The 21,476-nt window shown below is 41.7% G+C and overlaps 1 protein-coding gene across 1 annotated transcript in view; it reads left to right on the top strand.

Annotated features, from left to right (window-relative positions):
• Positions 1–14,888, top strand: part of TRIT1 (tRNA isopentenyltransferase 1) — a 43,654-nt gene extending 28,766 nt beyond the window's left edge. The window contains exons 3-11 of the mRNA XM_068539589.1: positions 1,916–2,012; positions 2,740–2,885; positions 5,573–5,715; positions 7,549–7,660; positions 8,020–8,132; positions 8,386–8,463; positions 10,894–11,003; positions 11,322–11,439; positions 14,056–14,888. Of these exons, the coding sequence (XP_068395690.1) occupies positions 1,916–2,012; positions 2,740–2,885; positions 5,573–5,715; positions 7,549–7,660; positions 8,020–8,132; positions 8,386–8,463; positions 10,894–11,003; positions 11,322–11,439; positions 14,056–14,225 (1,087 nt within the window). The 3' untranslated portion in view covers positions 14,226–14,888. The remainder of the gene's footprint in view (positions 1–1,915; positions 2,013–2,739; positions 2,886–5,572; positions 5,716–7,548; positions 7,661–8,019; positions 8,133–8,385; positions 8,464–10,893; positions 11,004–11,321; positions 11,440–14,055) is intronic.
• Positions 14,889–21,476: the final 6,588 nt, after the last annotated feature.

Raw genomic sequence — 21,476 nt, 5'->3', positions numbered from 1 at the left:
GCATCAGTCAATGTGGAAGAATCTCAGAAACAACATAAAATGCGGGAGATTATAGAAGGATACATAGATGGTCATACCATTTATTATAAAAGTTAAAAAGCAAGCAAAGGTAACCAATATGTTCTTTAGGGTTTTATATACATCAGTAATAATGTAAAGAAAAGCAAGGGAATGATGAAAAACAAACAATACACAAAACAATTCAAGACAGTGGTTCCCTCAGAGAGGGGCAGTAAGGGGTTGTGATGGGAATTACTACATAGGAAGCTTCAAAAGAATTGATAATATTCACTTTCTTACATTGGGTTCATGAGTGGGCAGAGACTAAAATGCAGATAATAATTCTTGCCGTACCTGCTTTATAAGGCACTTGTATCAGATGAAGTAATGTATACGAAAGCCCTTTGCACATTGAAACATATCACCAAATGAACATGGTTACTGTAAGACAGTTCAGTTGTTCAGAAAGAACTGATGGAAAGTGGAGAGCTAATTAAAAGAGTTAAAGGGCAGCAACAACAGGGGTTGACTTAATCAGATCACTTAGAGGATTGGAGATTTGTGAATTTAAGTAAGAACCTAGAATCAGAGTGTCAGAACTGAAAGTACCTTAAGAAATATTCGATCAGCCTTCTTGATTTGACAGGTGAGGGTGGTAGATACTGAGGCCCAGAGAGAAAGGTTTTTGCTTAGGATCACAGTTGTTTCATGGCTTGGGCAAACATGTTAAACCTTTTCCCACCAAATAACTCCTATCCCATCTCCCTTCCTCTTTTCCATCTCTCCCTTCTGGTATCTCACCATTTCCCCTTCCCCTTTTATTTTCCTTGCTTCCTTTCCCTTTGTTAGTCAGATTATATATTTGAAGTTTTATTCCAATTACTGTGTAATTGTATGTTTCTTATACTTAATTTATAGGGGGGGATATAGAATTTGTTTCTCGTTTTAAAAAACAAATAGACACGTTTCTTCCTTATGCTCCTTGATTAGTAACATCTTTCTCCCCGCCCTACCCCAACCTCTTATAGAGGGCTTCTGATAGAAAAGAGGTCATCTATCTCTATGCCCACAGACTGGCTGGCAAGGGGAAGAAGTGTGTAAATGAGTCTTTATCTGGGTTGAAAGTCTCTTTATCAGTTATTCTCAGAAGGAAAGCCCTTTTTAAAGCAGATAATTATCTGTTCAACAGAGATTCTAAAGAGAAAAATTCCAGGTAGCAGTGGTGTAAAAACAATAATGACTAAAGTAAATTGAGTGCTTACTCAGTTGAAAAAAATATTTCAGGCATTGTCTTAGGGATTTTATTTGCACTGTCATGTGTAATGCTCATAAGAACTCATGAGGATTTTACAGGTGAGAAAACTGAAGCTCAGACAGGTTGAATGACTTGCTGAGTGTTGGAGCTGGTAATTGAAATCTGTTTGTCTTCACAGCCTGTGCTTCCCAGTTCATCTGGTAGAGTCTCAAGTGGCTGAAATGTGCACTACTACCACAGAATGGTGAAGACTGAGTCTAAGAACTATGGCTTAGAGAAACCAGCTTGTAATTTGCCTTAGAAGGCAAAGTCACACAGTGGACATCATCTTGGTGGCTTCCTGAGCAGTTGACACTTAATTCTGTGAGAGTCCTTAGGCTCGTGCTTGTTAAGCTGATTTTGAATGCTAAGCAAGCTTTGAGTTTTAGCAGCAAGGCCTAGAAAGTTCTCGAATTGGAAGGAATTACCATCATGCATCTGTCTCTGGTTTATGCAAGTCCCTCCAGAACTGATAGGAAATGATTCTGAGAACTCATGAGAAACAGTGAAGACTAGTATCAGAACTATGACAAATGTGGTTTCTTACTAATACCCTACTTCCAAGTGAGTCAGATTTTCTTCTTGATATTAATATCGTGATGTCTTTCTTAACATTCACATTGAAGATATATTTGCCCGAGATAAAATTCCTATTGTCGTGGGAGGAACCAATTATTACATTGAGTCTCTGCTCTGGAAAGTTCTTGTCAATGCTAAGGTATGTTTAGTTCAGTCGTAATTCAATGAGGAAATGGGTTCTTCTTTCTTTCCGGCTAATTTTAATGGGAGGAAAGTTGACTTTTGCATATTTCTTATACTCAGCAACTGTACTAACTTTCCTACTTAATATTCTGAAGCAAATGCCACCTCCATATGTGAAGTGGGCTTCTCCAGGCTGGCCTAAGGACAGGGGCTGTGTGTGGGAAAAATGCTCCTCTGTGGATTATTTAGCATCTCCATGTAAGTTAACAGTACATTAGTCTGATTCAGCATTTCCTGGCTGAAACAGTCTATATGTCAGGGAGATATCTGACACTAACCATTCTTACAGAGATGCTATTGCGTAGGGTGGGACTTTGCAAACTATAATGTGCTGGAAATTCTGGTCCACTCTTTGGTTACACTTGTTGAGAAGACTAGACTCCTGGATGTGATAATATAGATGTGTTAGCCTGGGTAGCTTGTACTCCCGACAAGGGAGCAGGGTACCTGAGTACTTCCCTAGACAACTAGTCCTCTTTCTTCTTTGTTTGCTGTGGCCTCACAGCACTACCATGGTGTATAGGAATTTTCTGTTTATGATCTGTCTCTCACTATATGGCAAGATCTTCGGATTCATCTCTATTCTGTGTTCCTAAACACTTAGTAAAGTGCCTGGCACATACAGTGTTTCAGTGTTTGTTGAATTTTTGAATTAAATTTACTACTAAACCTTCATTTAATAGCCCTGGGAGATGGGCACTGAGAAAGTGATTGACAAGAAAGTTGAGCTTGAAAAGGAGGATGGCCATGCACTACACAAACGCCTAAGCCAGGTGGACCCAGAAATGGCTGCCAAGCTGCACCCACATGACAAGCGCAAAGTGGCCAGGTAAGAAAGCTGGGAGCCAACTGACGCCAAGCCCCTTTAGAGTTAGAGGGCAGCCAGTTCTTAAGTGTGCCTGGGTGAGACAGGTTTGGTAATAGCAGTTAGTGGAGATTGATGTGTTTTAGCTCAGCAGGTTAGGAGGTTAGGAGGCCCAGAGTTATTGCCTCAGTCCAACTCCCTCAATAAATAGTTGCACCCTACTTTGTTGTTGTTACATTTAAAATGCATAATACAATACAGTTTTTCCCTAGGGCCTATGTAATCTTGCTTCATTTTCTATTTGATCTTTGCTTGTATAACAGTTTTCATATACATTTTTTCTGGCATGCAGTCAGCTGACATTGTGATTTAGGTTTCATAATTGATTGTGCAATGCTGAGTTCTGCCCCAGCAGCTTGCCCAGTGGGAGGCAGGTTTTATAAACTGTCTTATAGATCAGTTCACCTTTACACATGGAGACTTTCTTGAAGGGAAGAGAGAGATGACCTTATTAGTTCATTAACCATGTTTTGTTAGGTTGCTTTGAAATTGCAGCCTCGTGTGTTAGGTATACTTTTCTTTCTTCCTTCCTTCCTTCCTCCCTCCTTCCCTCCCTCCTTCCCTCTCTCCCTCCCTCCGCCCCTCCCTCCCTCCCTTTCTTCCTTCCTAAGATTAGATGGTTTATTTTTTCCTCCACAAATATGCATCTTCATTGGTTCCATATTCTGTTCACTTCTGACTGCATCTTCATTTTATAAGTCATTTTATCTATTTTTTCCCTTCCAGTTTTATTGAGATATAATTGACATACAGCACTGTGTAAGTTTAAGGTGTACAGCATAATGATTTTCCTTATGTATATCATTAAATTATTACCACAGTAAGTTTAGTGTACTTATATAGACACAAAATAAAAGAGAAAGATTTTTTCTTGTTATGAGAACTCTCAGGCCTCACTCTAAACTTTCATGTATAGTATACAGCAGTGTTAGTTATATTTATCATGTTGTACATTACATACCTAGTACTTATTTATCTTGTAGCCGGAAGTTGGTACCTTCTGACTGCCTTCATCCAGTTCCCCCTTCCCCCACCCCCAGCCTCTGGTAACCACACATCTGATTTCTTTTTCTATGAGTTTGTTTGTTTTGAAGTATAATTGATCTAGAACACTATGTTGAATCCTAATGCACAACACAGTGATTTGATATTTCTGTACATTACAAAGTGATCACCACTTAGGTGTACTCTTCTGTAGTGCCGGAAGCGATACCTTATCCGGCAGAGTAGAGGGCCTACTATATGGATGGTTATACACATTAGATATTTATAGCAACATTTGGTATTGACAGGGGTTATGAAGTATTCCACTCAAATGAGTGTTCTAGATCAGTGTTTCTTAATCCTTTTGTATTATCTCCCCTGCCCCTGAAGCCTTTTTAGAAATTTTTTTCCTAATTGTGCTTCCCTCCCTCCCCTCCGTGAAATTTTAATACTGAAGAATAAGATTTTGGGAGAGGGCCACACATCATTGTAATATCTAAGGTTTTTTTTCTCCCTTGAGGGCAATATCACCCTGTTGATAATGTATATTCTAGATAAATGAAGTTTATACTTTCCAGTATCCAGACATTTTATTTTTAAACATTTAAATAGAAATCTTCCAAAAACTTTTTTGAAAACTCAGGGACACTCTGATGAACATTCATTTTTGTATCGTTTTATGGTATGAGTCTAGAGCTTGGTTGTTACTATCTGCTCCTTTTATTAATCAGTTCTTATCATTTCTCCTTATTTTGCGACTTCTAAACTAGTAATGAGTTGAGAATGTGTTTTCGTAAGAACAGTAGGTTCTAAGCAAGAGCTCTAGAGACTCTAAAAGAAGACTGGAGGACTTCCTTCATCTTTCTTTTAGTTTGAGGCTGTATTCTAGCCTCCAGATAAGTAAGATATCTATTACATTTTTCCCTCTTAGGTCCTCTCTGAGTGACCAGTGATAGGGAAAGACGAGGGGTCTCTACTCTTGTGTTAGGGTTTCAGGAAGTAGAATTGGATCAGGAAGGGAAAGATCACTTTCAAGCTGGTAAGTTGCAATCACCCAGAGTGGTAGAGTATAGATTTGAGAGTTAAATTACCTAGTGCTGCATAACATAATAGATGCTGACAGAGTGGATAGTGGCTTAAGAATAAGTGTGTAGTTCTTTCTTCAGTGATCTTTGTGCTAGTAGACTACTGAATTAGTCAGAAGCATTTTTCATTAATTTTAGACATATTTAAAAAGAAAGTTGATGAGCTGGATATACAGCATACTTTTGTACTGTGGGAAAGGCATTGCAGCGAGACTAGACTTGTTGGCTTATAGCAAAGTGTCCCAGACAAGCTTTTACTGCTTACCTGAAAGTGAATATGTCCTGTTCTCTTTGTGTAGTAGAAACCTGTTGTTTCTGAACCTGTTTAACTGATTTCAGAAAATTTTATATGTGTTTAGAATAGTTTTATTTCTTTCTTTACCTAAAGTTTTCTTTAGAACCCTTTTCTGAGTAGCTATAGGTTTGCAGTAACCCCAGACCTTCATGTGTTCAGGGGCTTATGCAGTGAAAATGACAGTGAGGTATTCTATAATAAATAGCCTCTCCCCTGTTTCTCTTGAGAAGTAATATTTCCTAATGGTTGTTATGGGTGTGCCCACCCTCTCCTTTCAAATGACTTAGGAGCTTGCAAGTGTTTGAAGAAACAGGAATCTCTCATAGTGAATTTCTTCATCGTCAACATGCAGAGGAAGGTGGTGGTCCCCTTGGAGGCCCTCTGAAGTTCCCTAACCCATGCATCCTCTGGCTTCATGCTGAACAGACAGGTAAAAGTCCTTTGGTGTCCTAGAGTTCATCCGAGACAGAGCTTATAGTAATACATTCCTGTATATAAAATCTTTAGAGTAAATCAACTATACTTCAATAGAAAGTTGTTTTGAAAAAAAGTGCTTTAGAACTATGAGTGGCTCATAATAAGCACTAAACAAGTGTTAGCTATTCGTTTTATTATCATGATCATTATTCATTGACTTAGTAAGACACAGTGCCATTTCCCTAGGTATCTTTCTGGAAAGCAGGTAAAGGTAGCCCTGGCATTAGTATAACATGAGATGAGTATAAGATTAGTATAAGATGAGGATGAGATAAGATGGGATGGGAAAGAGACTGCCATCCAGAGAAAATCCAAAGGAGAAAGAGAAGGAAGGCTCCTGTGGAAGGAGGTCTGACTCTCTGGATTGGCTAAAGCCTGGATCACTGATTATTTTGGAATCAGTAGGCCTGAGAAGTGGGAATGATGGTTAGCTAGCTAACTGATGGTATTTCTTTTTGGTTTTTTGCTAATGCCCTGTGATAATAGTAACTTCTTTATCCAACACACATAACAGCAAGCATTCAATGAAGTGTCAAGTGTTCTACATAGTACTTGGATTTCAGAGATGAATGTGAGACAGTACCTGCCCTTAAGGAGCTTCCGGTCTAGTGGGGCAACAAATAATGAGGTAGATACTATGTTGTGATAAACACTGGGCTAGAAGGTGCTGTGGGGCCACAGAGAAGGGATGATGAGCATTTTCTGGGGGGAGTCGGGGACCAATTTGTAAAGGTAACTTATGAGCTAGGTCTAGAAAAATGAGATCGTTATGGGAACAGGCGGTATAGTTTCGTGATTAAGAACATGTCTCTGAGCCAGACTGTCTGGCTTCAAATTCCTGCTCCATCATCTCTGGTTATGTGAGTTTTAAGGCAAGTTGGTTTACCTTTCTGTGTCCCAATTTCCTCTTCTATAAAATGGGGATGATAATAATAGTACATATCTCATAGCTTCGTTGAGGATTAGATGAATTAATAATACATGCAAAGTGCTCAGAATGTGCCTGGCACATGGTGAGTCCTCAATAAATGCAAACTTTTTAGGAAGATAGAAAAAAAGGTTATTATCATTGTAAGCCAAGAAATAGCAATGGCAGAGATGTAGAAGAACATAATTGAAATGGTGGAAATTTGTTGTTAAATTAATCTCAAATTATCTCAAACTTAAATTATAAGGTTATAGAAAAAGGTAATGTTTTAATAATGAACATTTTGTAAATAAAAACGTGTTACAATGCAGCATCAAACAGTGGTACCTGATTCATAATAAAGCTGTGTTTGACCACCACATTGGAATGATTATCACCTCTCACTCTTTGCTCCTTTGTCTGGCTTAGGAGTTCCAGATATACTTAGGATGGCTTTGGTTTAAAGTTTCTCATTCCTATTTAAGATGTGTCATCTGAGAGTTCTTAAATATGAAATAGCATAAAGTTAGAGTAACAAATATAATGGAAAAAAGTAAGAGTAAAACGGGGCTCTCAGCTGCCTTTAAAATAAACAATGGATATACATTCCATACAAGAATAAAATATTTCTTCTTCCTAGTAGCTGTAATTGTGTGCTCTTTACATAAGAAGAAGACATGCCTCATTCTGGCTGTTTTTATTGAAATTGCAGAGTTTTAAGTGTGACTAAATATAATTATGAATTACTGTATAATCTTCGGACTCTGAACCTTTTCTTCCATTTGAACAAATTCTCTTCTTTGTGGCAGCCTATGCATTCATCATGTATAGTACACACCTTCGGCAGGCTTGCTGGTTGATGGGTTAATTTGATTCAAGTTCTAGATGAGCGTTTGGATAAGAGGGTGGATAACATGCTCGCCGCTGGGCTCTTGGATGAACTAAGAGATTTTCACAAACGCTATAATGAGAAGAAAGTTGTGGAAAACAGGTGAGAATTTGGCTATTACTTTCACCTACTCTCCATCCCTTGCTTATGGTCAAAAGACCGTAAACATATAATACTGGCTTTGGATCTCCTTGTTTGCTACCCTTCATCATTGGTAGGAGGTTTGGTGTACTTGTTACAGTTGCAATTTTCTAATCTCAGACATTCCCAGGAGTTAATTTTCAAGGGAAGTAACCTGGGAGCTGGTGGGGGAAGGTGGAGGAAGGATTTCAGAGAGGTAATAACTGCTAAGGATCTCAGTTTCCTCATCTGTGAGATGCAATGGCTCAGCTAGATCATCTCCAAGGCCCTGCTAGCTTTCAGATTCAATGGCTCATCTGCTGATGCTCTCCTGTTCCCAGCCAGGACTATCAACATGGTATCTTCCAATCAATTGGCTTCAAGGAATTTCACGAGTACCTGATCACTGAGGGAAAATGCACACCAGAGGCTAGAAACCAGCTCCTAAAGGAAGGTGTGAATTCTCCATCTAACGTAGCCTTGGACATCCTTGGGTGACAGAGTGTCCTGCTGCTATGGCCTGAGAAGGAGCTGAGGCTAAAAGAGACCCAAATGGCCTTCAGCTCAGAATTGAGACTTTCACCTACCAAGTATCCACCAGTGTGCTGACGTGGCTAGTTTTCTCTAATGCTGGGCTGGATGGGCCTTCCTTTCAGCAGAGTGAGAAGTGGTTAGATAGAGGTTCTTATATCTACCTTGTCTTTCAGGTATTGAGGCTCTGAAACAAGTGACTAAGAGATATGCCCGGAAGCAAAACCGATGGATTAAAAACCGTTTTTTGAGCAGTAAGTGTCCTTGTTTTTCCGTATGCCTTGGGTCTGCTTTCAATGGAACATAGATGTTCTCACCTCACCCAGAAAGTGAACTTTAGTTTCTGGATCTGTTCTAAGATTTGGGACCTGACCTGGGAGATTTTGCATAAGTGATTGTCCAGGGGTATTTCCCTGTGATGCCTCAGAAAACAGTTTTTCCCAAGGAAGAATCTGCCTTATGCCTTGAACACATGAGTGCTGGCTGCAAACAGGGAAGAACGAAATAGCAATACCTTCTTAGCGGAGTTGATGCTCAGGGTTGATTTTAGCTTCAGATTTTGTACCTGAAGAACAGTCAGATTTCCGTAAGGAGGCTTTCCTAATTAAAATGGTTTTGGGGCCAGATAAGTAGTATAAAAAGACAAAACTTTCACCAATTCTCCCGGCATCGCTTCTGTGTTCAGATACGTAGTGCTTCAGGCTGCTGCAACTCTTAACTTCAGTTGAACAGCACTTTTAAGGAAAAGGGAATGAAATTCTCATTCATTGGACCCTGTACTGCATCCTTAGCACTAAATTTGGTGCCATACATATGTTGCTGAGCCTTCAGGGTGGGTGGTATTCTTTTCTTTTTGCAGATAAGTAAATAGAGGCTTAGAGAAGTTAAATAACTTGCTAAAAATCCCCTAGCTAATAAGCAGTAGAGTACTGAATGCAGGCCAGACTCTGAAGTCCACGCTCAGCTTTACACCATGCTTCTTATTTCCTTTAGCTATAACTTTAGCTGGACAGCATTAGTATTGGGCCTTGGGTAAGAAATTGTGTGGTTACGAACTAAAAGGAGATTAATTTAAAGGAGATTAAGCATAAGTGCTTAATCGGTTCTCACTCTCTGCTAGAGCTCTCCAGTGTAGTTCTCAACGCCAAGGGGCTTTTTACACTTTCTTCTACTTACCTTGCTTTCTCTGCATGTCCTTTTAGATAGAAGTCTTTGTGTCAGCTGAAACAAAGTTCCCTAGTACAAATTTCTAATGCAGCTTCTCTTCTCCGCAGGGCTAACAATTAGTCTGTAACAAAAGATGGGTTTTTTTGGGTAACGATTTGGAACTTCTTCCAGTGGTAAAGCCACAATAACTCCCTCATCTCTGAGTCATAAGGGCTTGATGGCACAGTGCATCATATGCCCGTTCCTCATTCATGTGTATGCCGGCGCAGTCCTGGTGCTAGAGTGAAAGGCACAGCTGCCCTGTAAATCAGGAGCCGTGTGTGATTGGCCAAGGGCTGGTCTGCTGGGATAAGGTTCTGGCAAGAAGCCAGAGGGACTTCCCCACCCCAGCTTGGCCTTGGACCCAAGCCAGAAATAGCAGCTGGGAGCCGAGAACTTGTTGAAAGGTACTTAGACAGGGCACAGAAGCCCAACAAAGGACTTAGAGGGGAAAGGAAAATATAGAGTGGCCTGGAAACAGGTGCAGAGCTTAGCCAAGGCCAGGTGTGCTGTGGATGCTGCCTGGACCCTCCCAGTCTCACCTTTCCGTGCGGTGGCAGGTGCAGCCCCGTCCAGTTTATGAAGAATCTTATTTGTGGTTGGCACTATCAAAAGGCCAGCACCTGCCAGCCGTTGGCATTCTGAGGACTTTGATGTTTTTGTCCATGGGGCAGTGCTCTTTGCCTTTAGGCAACTGACTTAACCTAGATGCGGAAGGCAATTTAGTGTATCCACAGACTGGGGAAACTACCAGCAGAGACTAAACATAGTTGGCTCAGATGGATGAAATGCCTGTAGCTAGCTATACTTCCGTCTACCTCCAGTCTTATCTCCCTTCAGAAGTATTTACCAGAGGGTATTTCTTGAATACTCCTCTAGATCTGTTTCTTAGAAACAGGGCTCAACTAGTTCAATTCCAAGGCTTTTTTCTAATTTTCAGATTCAGCAGCTCACTGGTTGATACTCTGCTGTTGCCAGCCCATGATTATCAGTATGGTATTAATGAGTTTCGTGAATGCTAGGCTGCTGAAGGGATGTATACGAACCTGAGACTAAAGAAAGCTGTGAACTCTCTTGCCACAGAGTGACATCACTGTAAGATGATATGGACCTTAGAACAGGCACTCACTTCAAGCTGCTAATTGCCTCCTGTCACGTGCTACCTTTATATTGTAGCCCATACAGTGGTCACTAGAGCTGTTACTCTATATTGTTTTCCTGACTGATCTGGAAGATCCTACACCTGAGACTCTGGATTATACAGCTAGACTTACTGGCTGCAGACCAGTCAGCCTTCTGGGTCTTCCTTTGATTGTGTGTAGCTGTTTGGTTCATGTTTCTGGTTAGATTGAATGGCACGGTCAGAATGTTTATTTCTTTGACCCCATATGTTCCCCTTGAGGATTTTGGAGTCCTAGGAGCAGAATAGATTGGGTCTTGGAGGCTGACCTCTCACAGCTTTTCTTTGTCATCATTAGGACCTGGGCCCAGTGTTCCCCCAGTATATGGCTTAGAAGCATCTGATGTCTCCAAGTGGGAGGAGTCTGTTCTTGAACCTGCTCTTGAAATTGTGCGAAGTCTCATCCAGGTGATTATTGATCACGGTACCCTGTCTATTGTCTGGTTTTCACAAAGCTTTCCTTTGCTGACACCTTTGTTGCTGTCCTGGGCACCAAGCATCCTTTTCCATGGCATAGAGCAGAAGGCTGCTTTGAGATCCCTGGAGGCTGCATTTCTACTTTCACGTTCAGAAAGGTTGTTGTTAAAATCTCTGCACAGCCCACCTGCTCTCTGGGATGAGAAAAAGGAATCTTGGGAAAATCTCACTCCTCTTTATATCAGAGTATGATATCCAAATCTCTTTGAATCAAATGCTTCTCCCCAATCCCTGCCTTGTTTTTTTCAGGGCCACAAGCCTGCAGCCACTCCAGTAAAGATGCCAAGCAGTGAAACTGAGAACAAGAGAAGTTATCACATGTGTGACCTCTGTGATCGAATCATCATTGGGGACCGTGAATGGGCAGGTAGAGTCTAGGATAGAGAAATCTGTAAGGGTGGGTCACACTGACTTCATGAAAAATTTAAGGTCTTTGGTAGGTTGAATGCTGGAGTCTGCTTGTTTGTAAAAAAAAAAAAAAAAAATGGCCAGATTCCTCTAACAGCCTTTGTTCAAATTTCTTGGAGAGGCCTTCTCAAACGGGAGAGTTATCTCTGTATTCTCAATTTCAAAGGAAGATCATATGCCCTCTAGCTTCAGCTAGAGTAGATGTTTTACTGAGAGGTCTGCAGTTAACTTGCCAGAGCTCCTTTGACTTTCATGATCCTGCCTGAGTAGTTTCTTGGTCTCATGTTTAGACCTCAGTGGGGGTGAGGTAGGATTGTAAGGGAAGCCAGGCAACTCACCCAGGAGGCCAAAGGAGCAGAAACAGCTGGGAGGGAACAGGAAGTGCAGTTACTCCTCCTGAGCACATTCTTCAAAAGTGGTGTCTCTCCAGTAACTTTTAAGGTAATACGTTGAAATGGTGTTGGTTGCAAAAACTGTGATGAAAAGTGTTAAGGGAAACTGTGTGAAAGCAAGACAGTTAGACACGCAGAAAGGCGGTGGTCAAAGGGTACTGTCTTCTTCATAAGGCGCTCCTGACCAACCCAGGAACAGCCCTGCACCGAGGTTCTAGTTCCCTGTTTCAGAGCCTGGATCTGTCTTTGCCGTAGAGTCACATTGCACTCCCCTGTCCGATTTCTGCAGTCATCCAGCAAAGCTCAAAAGGGCCTTAGCCTCTAAGCCTTGAATTTACATTGTATTTAGAAACTTGTTTAAGGCTCACTCCTTTTAGGCACAAGTAGGGCTTGTGTTTTACCCAGTGGCTGGAATCCTGTTCAGAGTACTGCTTTGCATGGCGTTCTCATAGAAGTGGATTTTTTCCCCCCATACCAACCAATAGAACGATTAGTTCTATTAACTGTTAACTCTGGCAAAATGAACTGCATTGTCAGAGACTGGGGATGGCTGTGATTGCCCAAGCAGCAGAAGAAGCCTCGATTATCGTTGGTTCATAATGATGAAAGGGGAAGAGAAAGAGAGTGTCTGATTGTTTTTTCTAAAGGAAACTTAGTGGTTTGATTTGTCGAATGTCCTTCAGGGATTGCCACAGAGAAGCAACATTTGTGAGCCTTTGTGAGCGTAGCTTGTGTAAGCCCTTCTATAGTGCCATCTGTCAAGTCCTTGCTCTCCCATCTCCTGCTGCCATGGAGAGTCAGTCCAGAAGGCCACTTTTTGCCGTAGGCCCTAGCTGGAGGCAAAGCTGACTTTTTCCCTCAAGTAAACTTTTCCTTGACTTCTAACCTCTTCCTTACCTACTTTTGCTTCCAAATCCCTAAAAATGATGCTTTAAGTAAGTATAAAAGAGAATTTAATCTCATTGTCTATCTTCATAGGTGTTTCCAAATAAGATTTCCTTGAAAAAGAACAGGATGGTAAAAAGGAGCTTGTGTGAGTTAGTCAGAAGCTGAGAACTGTCTTTGGGGTGAGAGACCAGAAATTGATATCAGCCAATAGTAGCTTTTCAGCTTTACTGCTTCTGTGGACCCTTGAAAGGGATCATCAGAAAAGAATACTTGCTGTGATCTCTCTGGTGCATTGTGTGCTGGAGAATGCGAGTATCTGAGTTGGTCATTCAGATGGCTTATCTGACCCAGGCATAGGGATGTCACATCAGGAGGGGCAACCTGAGCGAGCTGGTCAGGAAGAGGGAAGGGCGGCTCTGGGTACTGTAGGCCTGAACCATCTGTCCTGCAATACAGATAAGAATTTGGATTTGTAACTTATTTATTTATTTATGTATTTATGGCTGCGTTGGGTCTTTGTTGCTGCGTGCATGCTTTTCTCTAGTTGCGGCGAGCGGGGGCTACTCTTCGTTGCGGTGTGCAGGCTTCTCATTGCTTCTCTTGTTTTGGAGTACGGGCTCTAGGCGCACGGGCTTCAGTAGTTGTGGCATGCAGGCTCAGTAGTTGTGGCTCGTGGGCTCTAGAGCGCAGGCTCAGCAGTTGTGGCGCGCAGGCTCAGCAGTTGTGGCGCACGGGCTTAGTTGCTCCGCAGCATGTGGGATCTTCCCGGCCCAGGGCTCGAACCCGTGTCCCCTGCACTGGCAGGCGGATTCTTAACCACCGCACCACCAGGGAAGCCCTGGATTTGTAACTTTTGAGCTGTGTGAGTTGAAATGTATCTGTAACAGGCAGCCCCATATGGGAAAATTGAGTCTGGAGCCCTGTTCTGGAAAATTGGCTCTCTTTTTGAGCTATAGGTAATCCGAAGAGCTTACCTGCTGTGTGACCTTGGACATAATGTAAGACCTCTGAAATCAGTCTCCTCCTGTATAAAATGAGCTGAATAATACTGTCCCGCAAGATTGTTGTGTGGATTTAGTGATGTAAAGCCCCCAGCAGGTATACGTGATATGTGGTAGCTAGTTTGCTAGCTAGCTGGCCATATGACTTATTCTTCTCTTAAAAATGCTAAGCAGCTGTACCAATACATGTGTTGATCCTGTTATTGTTAAAGGAAAGGATTGTATAGTTAATTTTGTATGCTTCCAGGATTATTTGTAGAAAATCCTATTTTTTTTTTGTTTGTTTTGCCTTAGCACACATGAAGTCCAAGTCCCACTTGCACCAACTGAAGAAAAGAAGAAGGTTGGACTCAGATGCCATCACTACCATAGAGAGTCAGAGTATTTCCCCAGACCATGATAAAGAGCTTAAAGAAAAGGGATCCCTAGGGCAGAATGATGAAGAGCTGAAATCCAGCGTTTAAGGGACTTGTCCAGTGGCCTTTGCAAAGGTGGCGGGGGTCCAGTTCTTTCATTCAGTGGTGTGGTTTTATTTTTTTAATTTTTTATTCCTTTTCTTTTTTTTTTTTTTGGTGGTGTGGTTTTAACATCTCATGTTCTCTGTCATGGAAACAGCAGGCCTTGTTAGCTCCTTGTGTGGCTGATATGTCTGGTCTGGTAATGAGTTTGGGAAGGGCTTTTTTTTTTCTTTTAACCGTAAAGTTTCTATTTTTGAAAGAGGCACAGATTGCACTTTTTTACATTTGATCTTTTTGGTGATGAATACTGGGATTCACTGTATCCCTTAAAAAAAGTTTTATGTCCTTGACTCTGGCTGGAAATATCTAATTTCCGGACACTTGTATAGATGATTGAGTTTTTGTGAGCCACAATTCAAGAGTTCTGGATTTGGGTGAATGGCAGTAAAGGATCAGCCCCAGTGAGATAATTAAGTGAACCAAACCAGTTTTTGGAATTCCATCGAGACGGAGAGAATCCGACTGAGGTGGTTGTGACATGGAACTTGAAAACTGAAGACTGACATTTGTTGAGCTCCTCCTGTGTGATAATCACTGCTATCTTTCTATTGAGTTAGGAGACTATATTTTTATTGAAAGTTAAATAAAGAAAAAGTTTGCAAGAACCTCTCTAATCCTTAAAAAGATGTTTATGTTCATGTCTAACTTATATACAGTATGCTTTGTTTTCAACATGAGAGCTTTTTCTCAAAGTCGATGTTCTTAATATGCTATCTATTTGTTTATTTAGCACATGTTTATTGAGCACTTACTATATTCCTGGAAAACATCTGGAGAGGATCTTTTTTTTTATTGGAGATTTGTTATTTCCAGTTGAAGCTCTCTTATTGGAGTGACCTGAGCTACCAGCAACGTGAGTATACATATATATGAATATAACATAAAATTAAACATTTTTAAGTTTGTGATTCAGCAGGGTTTATGTTGTGCAACCAAAACTTTTTCATCACCCCAAACAGAAACTCTGCACCCATTAAGCAGTAACTCCCCACTCAAGCAGTATCATATTTGTTCAGAATCTACTATATGAGAGGCCCTAGAGTAGGCTAGAGGGATACAGAGATACAATGAAATGTGGTTCTTGCTTTCAGGGAGCTTGTAAATATCTTATATATACACAGACAACAAATTTAGGTAAGAGACTATCAAAGACCGTAAGAGCTGTATAGAATTTCACTCTGGAGGGAGGAGGGGAGGGATCATGGGAGAAGGCGCATTTCCGTGGGACCTGAAGAAGCAGTTCTTTGTGAATGTATGTGAGCTAGCTATGCAAAAGTTTTATTTTTTCCCTAGATTTTTTTACACAGTTCAATTTTCAAAAATCAAAATGATATAAAAAGACAAAGACATTCATTGAGAAATCTCACTCCTACCTCCATCCCCTTCTCCTCCCATAGATAATCACTTATTAGTTTTTTTACATACCTCTCAAGTGTTTTTTTAAGTATCAGTAAATATGAACAAATACAAATATATATTCTTATTTCTTCCCCTTACCCAAAAGATAACAAATAGCACATGCTGTCTTTATCCGTTACCTTACCTGTTGGCAGTACCTGGGTGTGCATGGGTTTCCCCTGCCTCCTCTGGTAGGTCTCCCGTTTCTGTTCTTTACCACCCTCCCAAGGGTCCCCCAGTTGAGCACAGGCCATAAGCACACTGAACTTCATTCAGATGCCAGGGTTAGGCCAAAACCAGCCTCTGAGGAAATCTTAAGCTATGACCAGCCCTTTCATTCAGCCAGCAGATATTTTAGAACTTACTATGTGCCAGGTGCTATGCTAGACTCTGGGAATTCAATGATCAAAAAAATCCACATTGATCAAATAATTACAGCTGCAGTAAGGGCTGTAAAGAAAGGACACTCGCGGTGAGTGCAGGTAATCCACAGTCCTCCCCCCACTTGGTGTGTGGGAGTGTGTGTGTGTGTGTGTGTGTGTGTGTTGGGAGGTGTGTGTCGAGGTGCATGGTGTGACACAGCAGGATGCTAGGGCAGGAGTCTGAAGCCAAGACTGCACGTGGTACCCCGTGATCTGGAAAGCTGAGCTTCTCAACTTGACTTCAGTGGCTTCTCCTCCCCCAGTCTGTGGGATATCCTGGCCCCCTTGAGTTTTATTGAGACTTATCCACGTTAACTGATTTGAATCTCAAGAATAAATGTATTCTTTGGTCAAAGAAGAAATTGTCATTGAATCCACATCATCTTATTCTTTAGATTAAATGTGTAATTTTCCCAATCAGTTTATTCACCACTTCAGGAGCTAATGGGGTGGGAAGTGGCATCTTCCCACTGGAAGTGGAGGTGAATACTTATTGTGAGCCAAGGGGGACCAAGCAGTTTATATACATTAGCTTCTCATACAGCCCTGCGAAAGAGACGCTGTTTCTATACATGTTTACCAATGGGGAAATGGGCTCAGCAAAGGCACCCAGCTAGTAAGTGGCAAAGCCAGAATTGAGGCGAAGCCACAGAATTAAGTGTTCAAGCTGTTGAGCCCTGTGTTAAGGTGGCTGGTTTTAAGGAGGAACATTAGTCTCTGAAATGCTCTTCACACAAGTTGCTAAATATGTTTTAAAGCTTAAAAAAGTTTCAGTGGAGAAGCAGGAAAAACTAGTTTTAATAATCCTTCCTTAAAAACCTTTAATCCGTCCATCTGAAATACCTGGAGCAGTAACTTCTCGTTGAACTAACTCACTGCTATCTCTCTGGCAGTTGGAAATCAGGGATTTCTTGAAAAAGAAGAATCAAAGTGCCCAATATTTAACTAAGTTTAAGGCACTGTGGTTGTGCCTGCTACCCCTGTTCTTAGACTCAGCAGGATGGAATTCCTTTACCAGCAGCAGAGGGCCTGAGGAAGGCAGAACCCTCACTGGGAATCTACTTGGTGCCCTGGCCTGAGGCACTGCCTTGAGGTAGATGTCCCCTCTCTGCCTGCTGCCCTCTGAATGACTTTGCTGTTGCACGCGTAGGGAAGGGAGTAGCTCTGTCTAATGATTTTCCTATATGTAGAGATGAAAGGCTCCTTAGCACCTTCTTGTACCGATGGGGAAACTGAGGCCCAAAACGTGGATGTTCCACAGCCACAGAGCAAGTTGTGACAAAGCCAGCACAAGCCTCAGGTCTCCTCTCTCACTCAACTGCCCAGTCTCATACCAAATCTCATTTGAGAGCAGGAAGGGGCCGGCTTTGGGCATTTTGTTCAGCCTGGAGTGAGGATAAGGAATACCATTTTGTACCATCTTGCCTCAGATAATCCCTAGACAAGCAGAGCCTTTCACTGCAGGTACCCAGAGTCTCCAGTCCATGGCAGTGCTATGTAAATGGCTTTGGCAGTTAATTCCAACACTCAACAAGCTATTAGGTCCATCTACCTCTGTCAGTAAAAACCTTTTCCCCTCAGTTTTATTGAGAGATAATTGACAGATAAAGCAGAAATCTTGACTAGACTTTAGACACTTCTTGTAGTTCAGACAATGCTGTTTTAAGTAGGTAGGAAATACTTTGACTCCGGAAAGAGAGGTGGATTCTTAGTCTTTAAAATACTTTGCTTGTTTTTTAGGGCTCAGCAAAAGACCATTTCATCTATAGTCTAGGTACATGGTTTGAGCCTTTGTAATTCTCAGTAATTATTTATGTTCTTAGCCTCAATCCCACATTCTACAAAGAAGATTTTTCTGCTTAAAACACTCAGCACAACATTAAAACAACAACAACAAAAACAAACAGAAAAAAACACTAGAAAGTAAGCTTTTATGAATGCAGTAACCTGTCTCTATATCCCCAGCATCTAGAAAGTCAAATATTTGTTGAATTAGTTGCGTGAAAGCCTCACAGTTAAGTGGATTTCTACATAAATAATCTGCTTTAATTGTTAAATAGCTTTTAACTAAGATGAAGAAATCTTGGGATAGTAGCCACAGGAAGGAGTTTCATTATTTGATTATCACCTACTTGGGTGGTTAGGGCTGTTTTCTGAAAAGATTGCTAAGGGGTCATTGGTAAAGCTATTTTGAATACGTACAAAGGACGCTGCCTGGTTGTATTAGTTAGGGTGAAAGGCTAAGCTGCTGTAACAGAGAGACTCAACAATACAGTGGCTTAAAGAACAAAGAAGTTTGTTTCCTCCTCACATAACAACTCTGAGGGGAGTTAACATTTCCGAAGTGAGCGGTCCAGGTCAGTGGGGCAGCTCCACTCTAAGCGGTCATTCAGGGACACAGATTCCCTGTATCATGTTGCCTCTCCACCCTCTGGGGGGCATTGTCAACACCTGCCTGGTTAAAGTTGGCTCATCTCTGGTTCCAGCCAGTGGGAAGGAGACAAAGCGTGGAGCGGGCACGCCAGATGCCTTAAGGCCTGGACCCTGCAGTGGCACACATACTTTTGCTCACTTTCTTTTGGCAAGAACTTAGTTATGTGGCCACACCTAACCTGCAAAGGAGGCTGAGAAATGTAGTCAAGCCAAGAAAGAATGGGAGGACAGATTTTGGTGGGCAATTTGGAGTCTCCACTAAATTAGTTTCATGGAAAGAACACTGGTTTAACTAATTAGCTCTGCTAGCTCGCTAGGGGCAAATCTCTCTATTTCCCCATCTGTGAAATCAGTGAGTTGCATGAGCTGACCTGAAATATTTCAAAAAGTAAAGCTTGGCAAAATCTTGGCTGCTGAGATTTTAAGATGAGAATTAAAAATCGTTACAGTGGGGCTTCCCTGGTGGCGCAGTGGTTGGGAATCTGCCTGCTAATGCAGGGGACACGGGTTCGAGCCCTGGTCTGGGAAGATCCCACATGCCGCGGAGCAACTGGGCCCGTGAGCCACAATTACTGAGCCTGCGCGTCTGGAGCCTGTGCTCCGCAACAAGAGAGGCCGCGACGGTGAGAGGCCCGCGCACCGCGATGAGGAGTGGCCCCCGCTTGCCACAGCTAGAGAAAGCCCTCGCACAGAAAAAAAAAAAAAAAAAACGAAGACCCAACACAGCCAAAAATAAAATAAATAAATAAATTAATTAATTAAAAAAAAAATCGTTACAGTGAACATGAGACTGAGTGAGCCTTGGGGCCAATGGCTAATGCTCTAAAGATGGTGGAAAGGAAAGATAGAAGGTATTTTGGTGGTATTGCAGAATACCTGAACTAAGAGCTGTAACCATCTACCTCCAGACTTCTTTTGATGTGGGGAAAAAAAAAAGAAACTGCTATTTGTACCTGCAGCTGAAGGCTTTCCTGTCTAATATGCTGTCTGTGCGGCGCTGGGAAAGTTGCTCTAGCAGCCTGAGTTTCCTCGTATATAAAATGGAGTTATTACCTCCATTCCAGGGGACATTGTAAGGATTAAATGAGGTCCTTCTGAAAGCAGCATAGTGTTTGGCACTGTAGTGCCTAGTAAGTGGTAGGTATAAATTGGATTTATTTGCTTCATTGGGGAAAAAATTGTTAATGCTACTAAAGTGTTGGTTTATAGTATGGTGTCAGTTCCCAGAAGTTATCAGGGCAAGCTCTGACTTAAAACTGACTGTTTTGGTGGTCCACTGGGCTACTGGCTAAAAATTGTGCCTCAGGCTTTATCTGTCATCCAACCAGGCTTCAGCTGTTAGTCGTTACTGTTGTTGTTTCTTAATGCATATGATTTCTTCATGAGTTAGCTCATTTGCTTGAACAGTCTCATTCACCTGAAATGCCCTTTCCCCTACTCTTCACTTAGTGAACTCCTGCATATCCTTCAAGGCCCAGATCTGATGTTCTCTCCTTAGAGAAAGCTTCCTTGGCTCCTCTAGGGAGGTTTAGTTTTTCCTTCCTATGTGTTCCTATAACAGTTTATTACATAATAGTAGCATATGGTACTACGTGCCAGGCATGTTCTAAGTAGTTTACATGTAATTCATTTAGTCCTTACATCATCATTGTTGTTATTAGCTCTGTTTTTCGGTTGAAGAAACCGAGTAGAAGAGTTAAGTGATTTTCTGGAGGGCAAGCTGGGATTTGAAACCAGCTGGGTGGCTCCAAAGTCTGTGTTCTGAGCCAGCATATTCTTTTCCCTCCTCATTGCTCTGCTACAGCACATCTCACCTGTAACTATCTCATGCTCTCGTTGGCGAGTAAGTCCTGGCATGACGTGAGTCCTATCTTAAGGCAAATGTGAGGCACACAGTGGGTACCCAATAGATATTAAGGCTGGTTTAGACAGGACATGACTCCATGTCTAAACGTAAACATGGCTACTCTTCACTGGGTGTTTTGCTGTGTGTCAGGCATTTTGTGTTAAGTACATGCATACCTTATAATGACTTCTTTAAACAAACGGACAAGGTAATTTATTATTCCCATTTTATAAACAGGCATATATATACAGAGAGCTTAATGATGGTTGGCACAGAGTAGACATGCAAATATTTGCTGAGGACTAGAGAGAAAGTCCTGTGAGGACAGGAATTTTTGTCCACTGTTAACTGCTTTATCCCTGGCACCTACAAGGGGCCTGCTCCTGGAAAGGCACTCGGTAAACATTTCTTTCTTTCTTTTTTTCAATATTTGTTTATTTATTTATTTATGTGTTTATCTGTTTAGGCTATGCTGGGTCTCAGTTGCAGCACATGGTGTCTTAGTTGCGGCATGCATGCAGGATCTAGTTCCCTGACCAGGGATCGAACCCGGGCCCCCTGCATTGGGAGCACGGAGTCTTACCCACTGGACCACCAGGGAAGTCCCTAAACATTTCTTGAGGGGGGATGTGAAGCCAGTTTGGGCTGCCTTAAAGCCTATGCTGTAACCATTAAGCTGTACTTCTCCAAAGGCATTCCTTTAGGGGTTTTCAAATGTACAAATTATTTATATCCCATCTATGTATAAGAAGGAATCAAGACAAGAAAAAGCAAAAAAAGATTCCTGAAGAAGTAACCCTTCTACTAAGATGTTTGTGTTAGGTAAGACTTATGGTTACACATGAAACAAGCCAGATTCAAACGACCTTAAGCAAAAAGGTGATCTTATGATAGGGTTATTGAGGTGTCTCATCAAATTCAAGCACAGGAAAGCATCAAGGCCCCAGGTACAACCAGTACCACCTACCCTGGTGCTGTGGAGTCTCCCTCTCTTGTTTCTGTCACTGCAAACAGGTTTTCTCTTTGGTGGGAGACAGGACTGCCCATAGCACCTAAGCTTTACCTCTTCCAGCTTTTACATCTGAGAGAGATTGTGCT

Source organism: Eschrichtius robustus, chromosome 3 (genome assembly GCF_028021215.1).
Source record: "Eschrichtius robustus isolate mEscRob2 chromosome 3, mEscRob2.pri, whole genome shotgun sequence".
Lineage (NCBI taxonomy): Eukaryota > Metazoa > Chordata > Mammalia > Artiodactyla > Eschrichtiidae > Eschrichtius > Eschrichtius robustus.
This window is presented reverse-complemented; position numbering and strand designations above follow the sequence as displayed.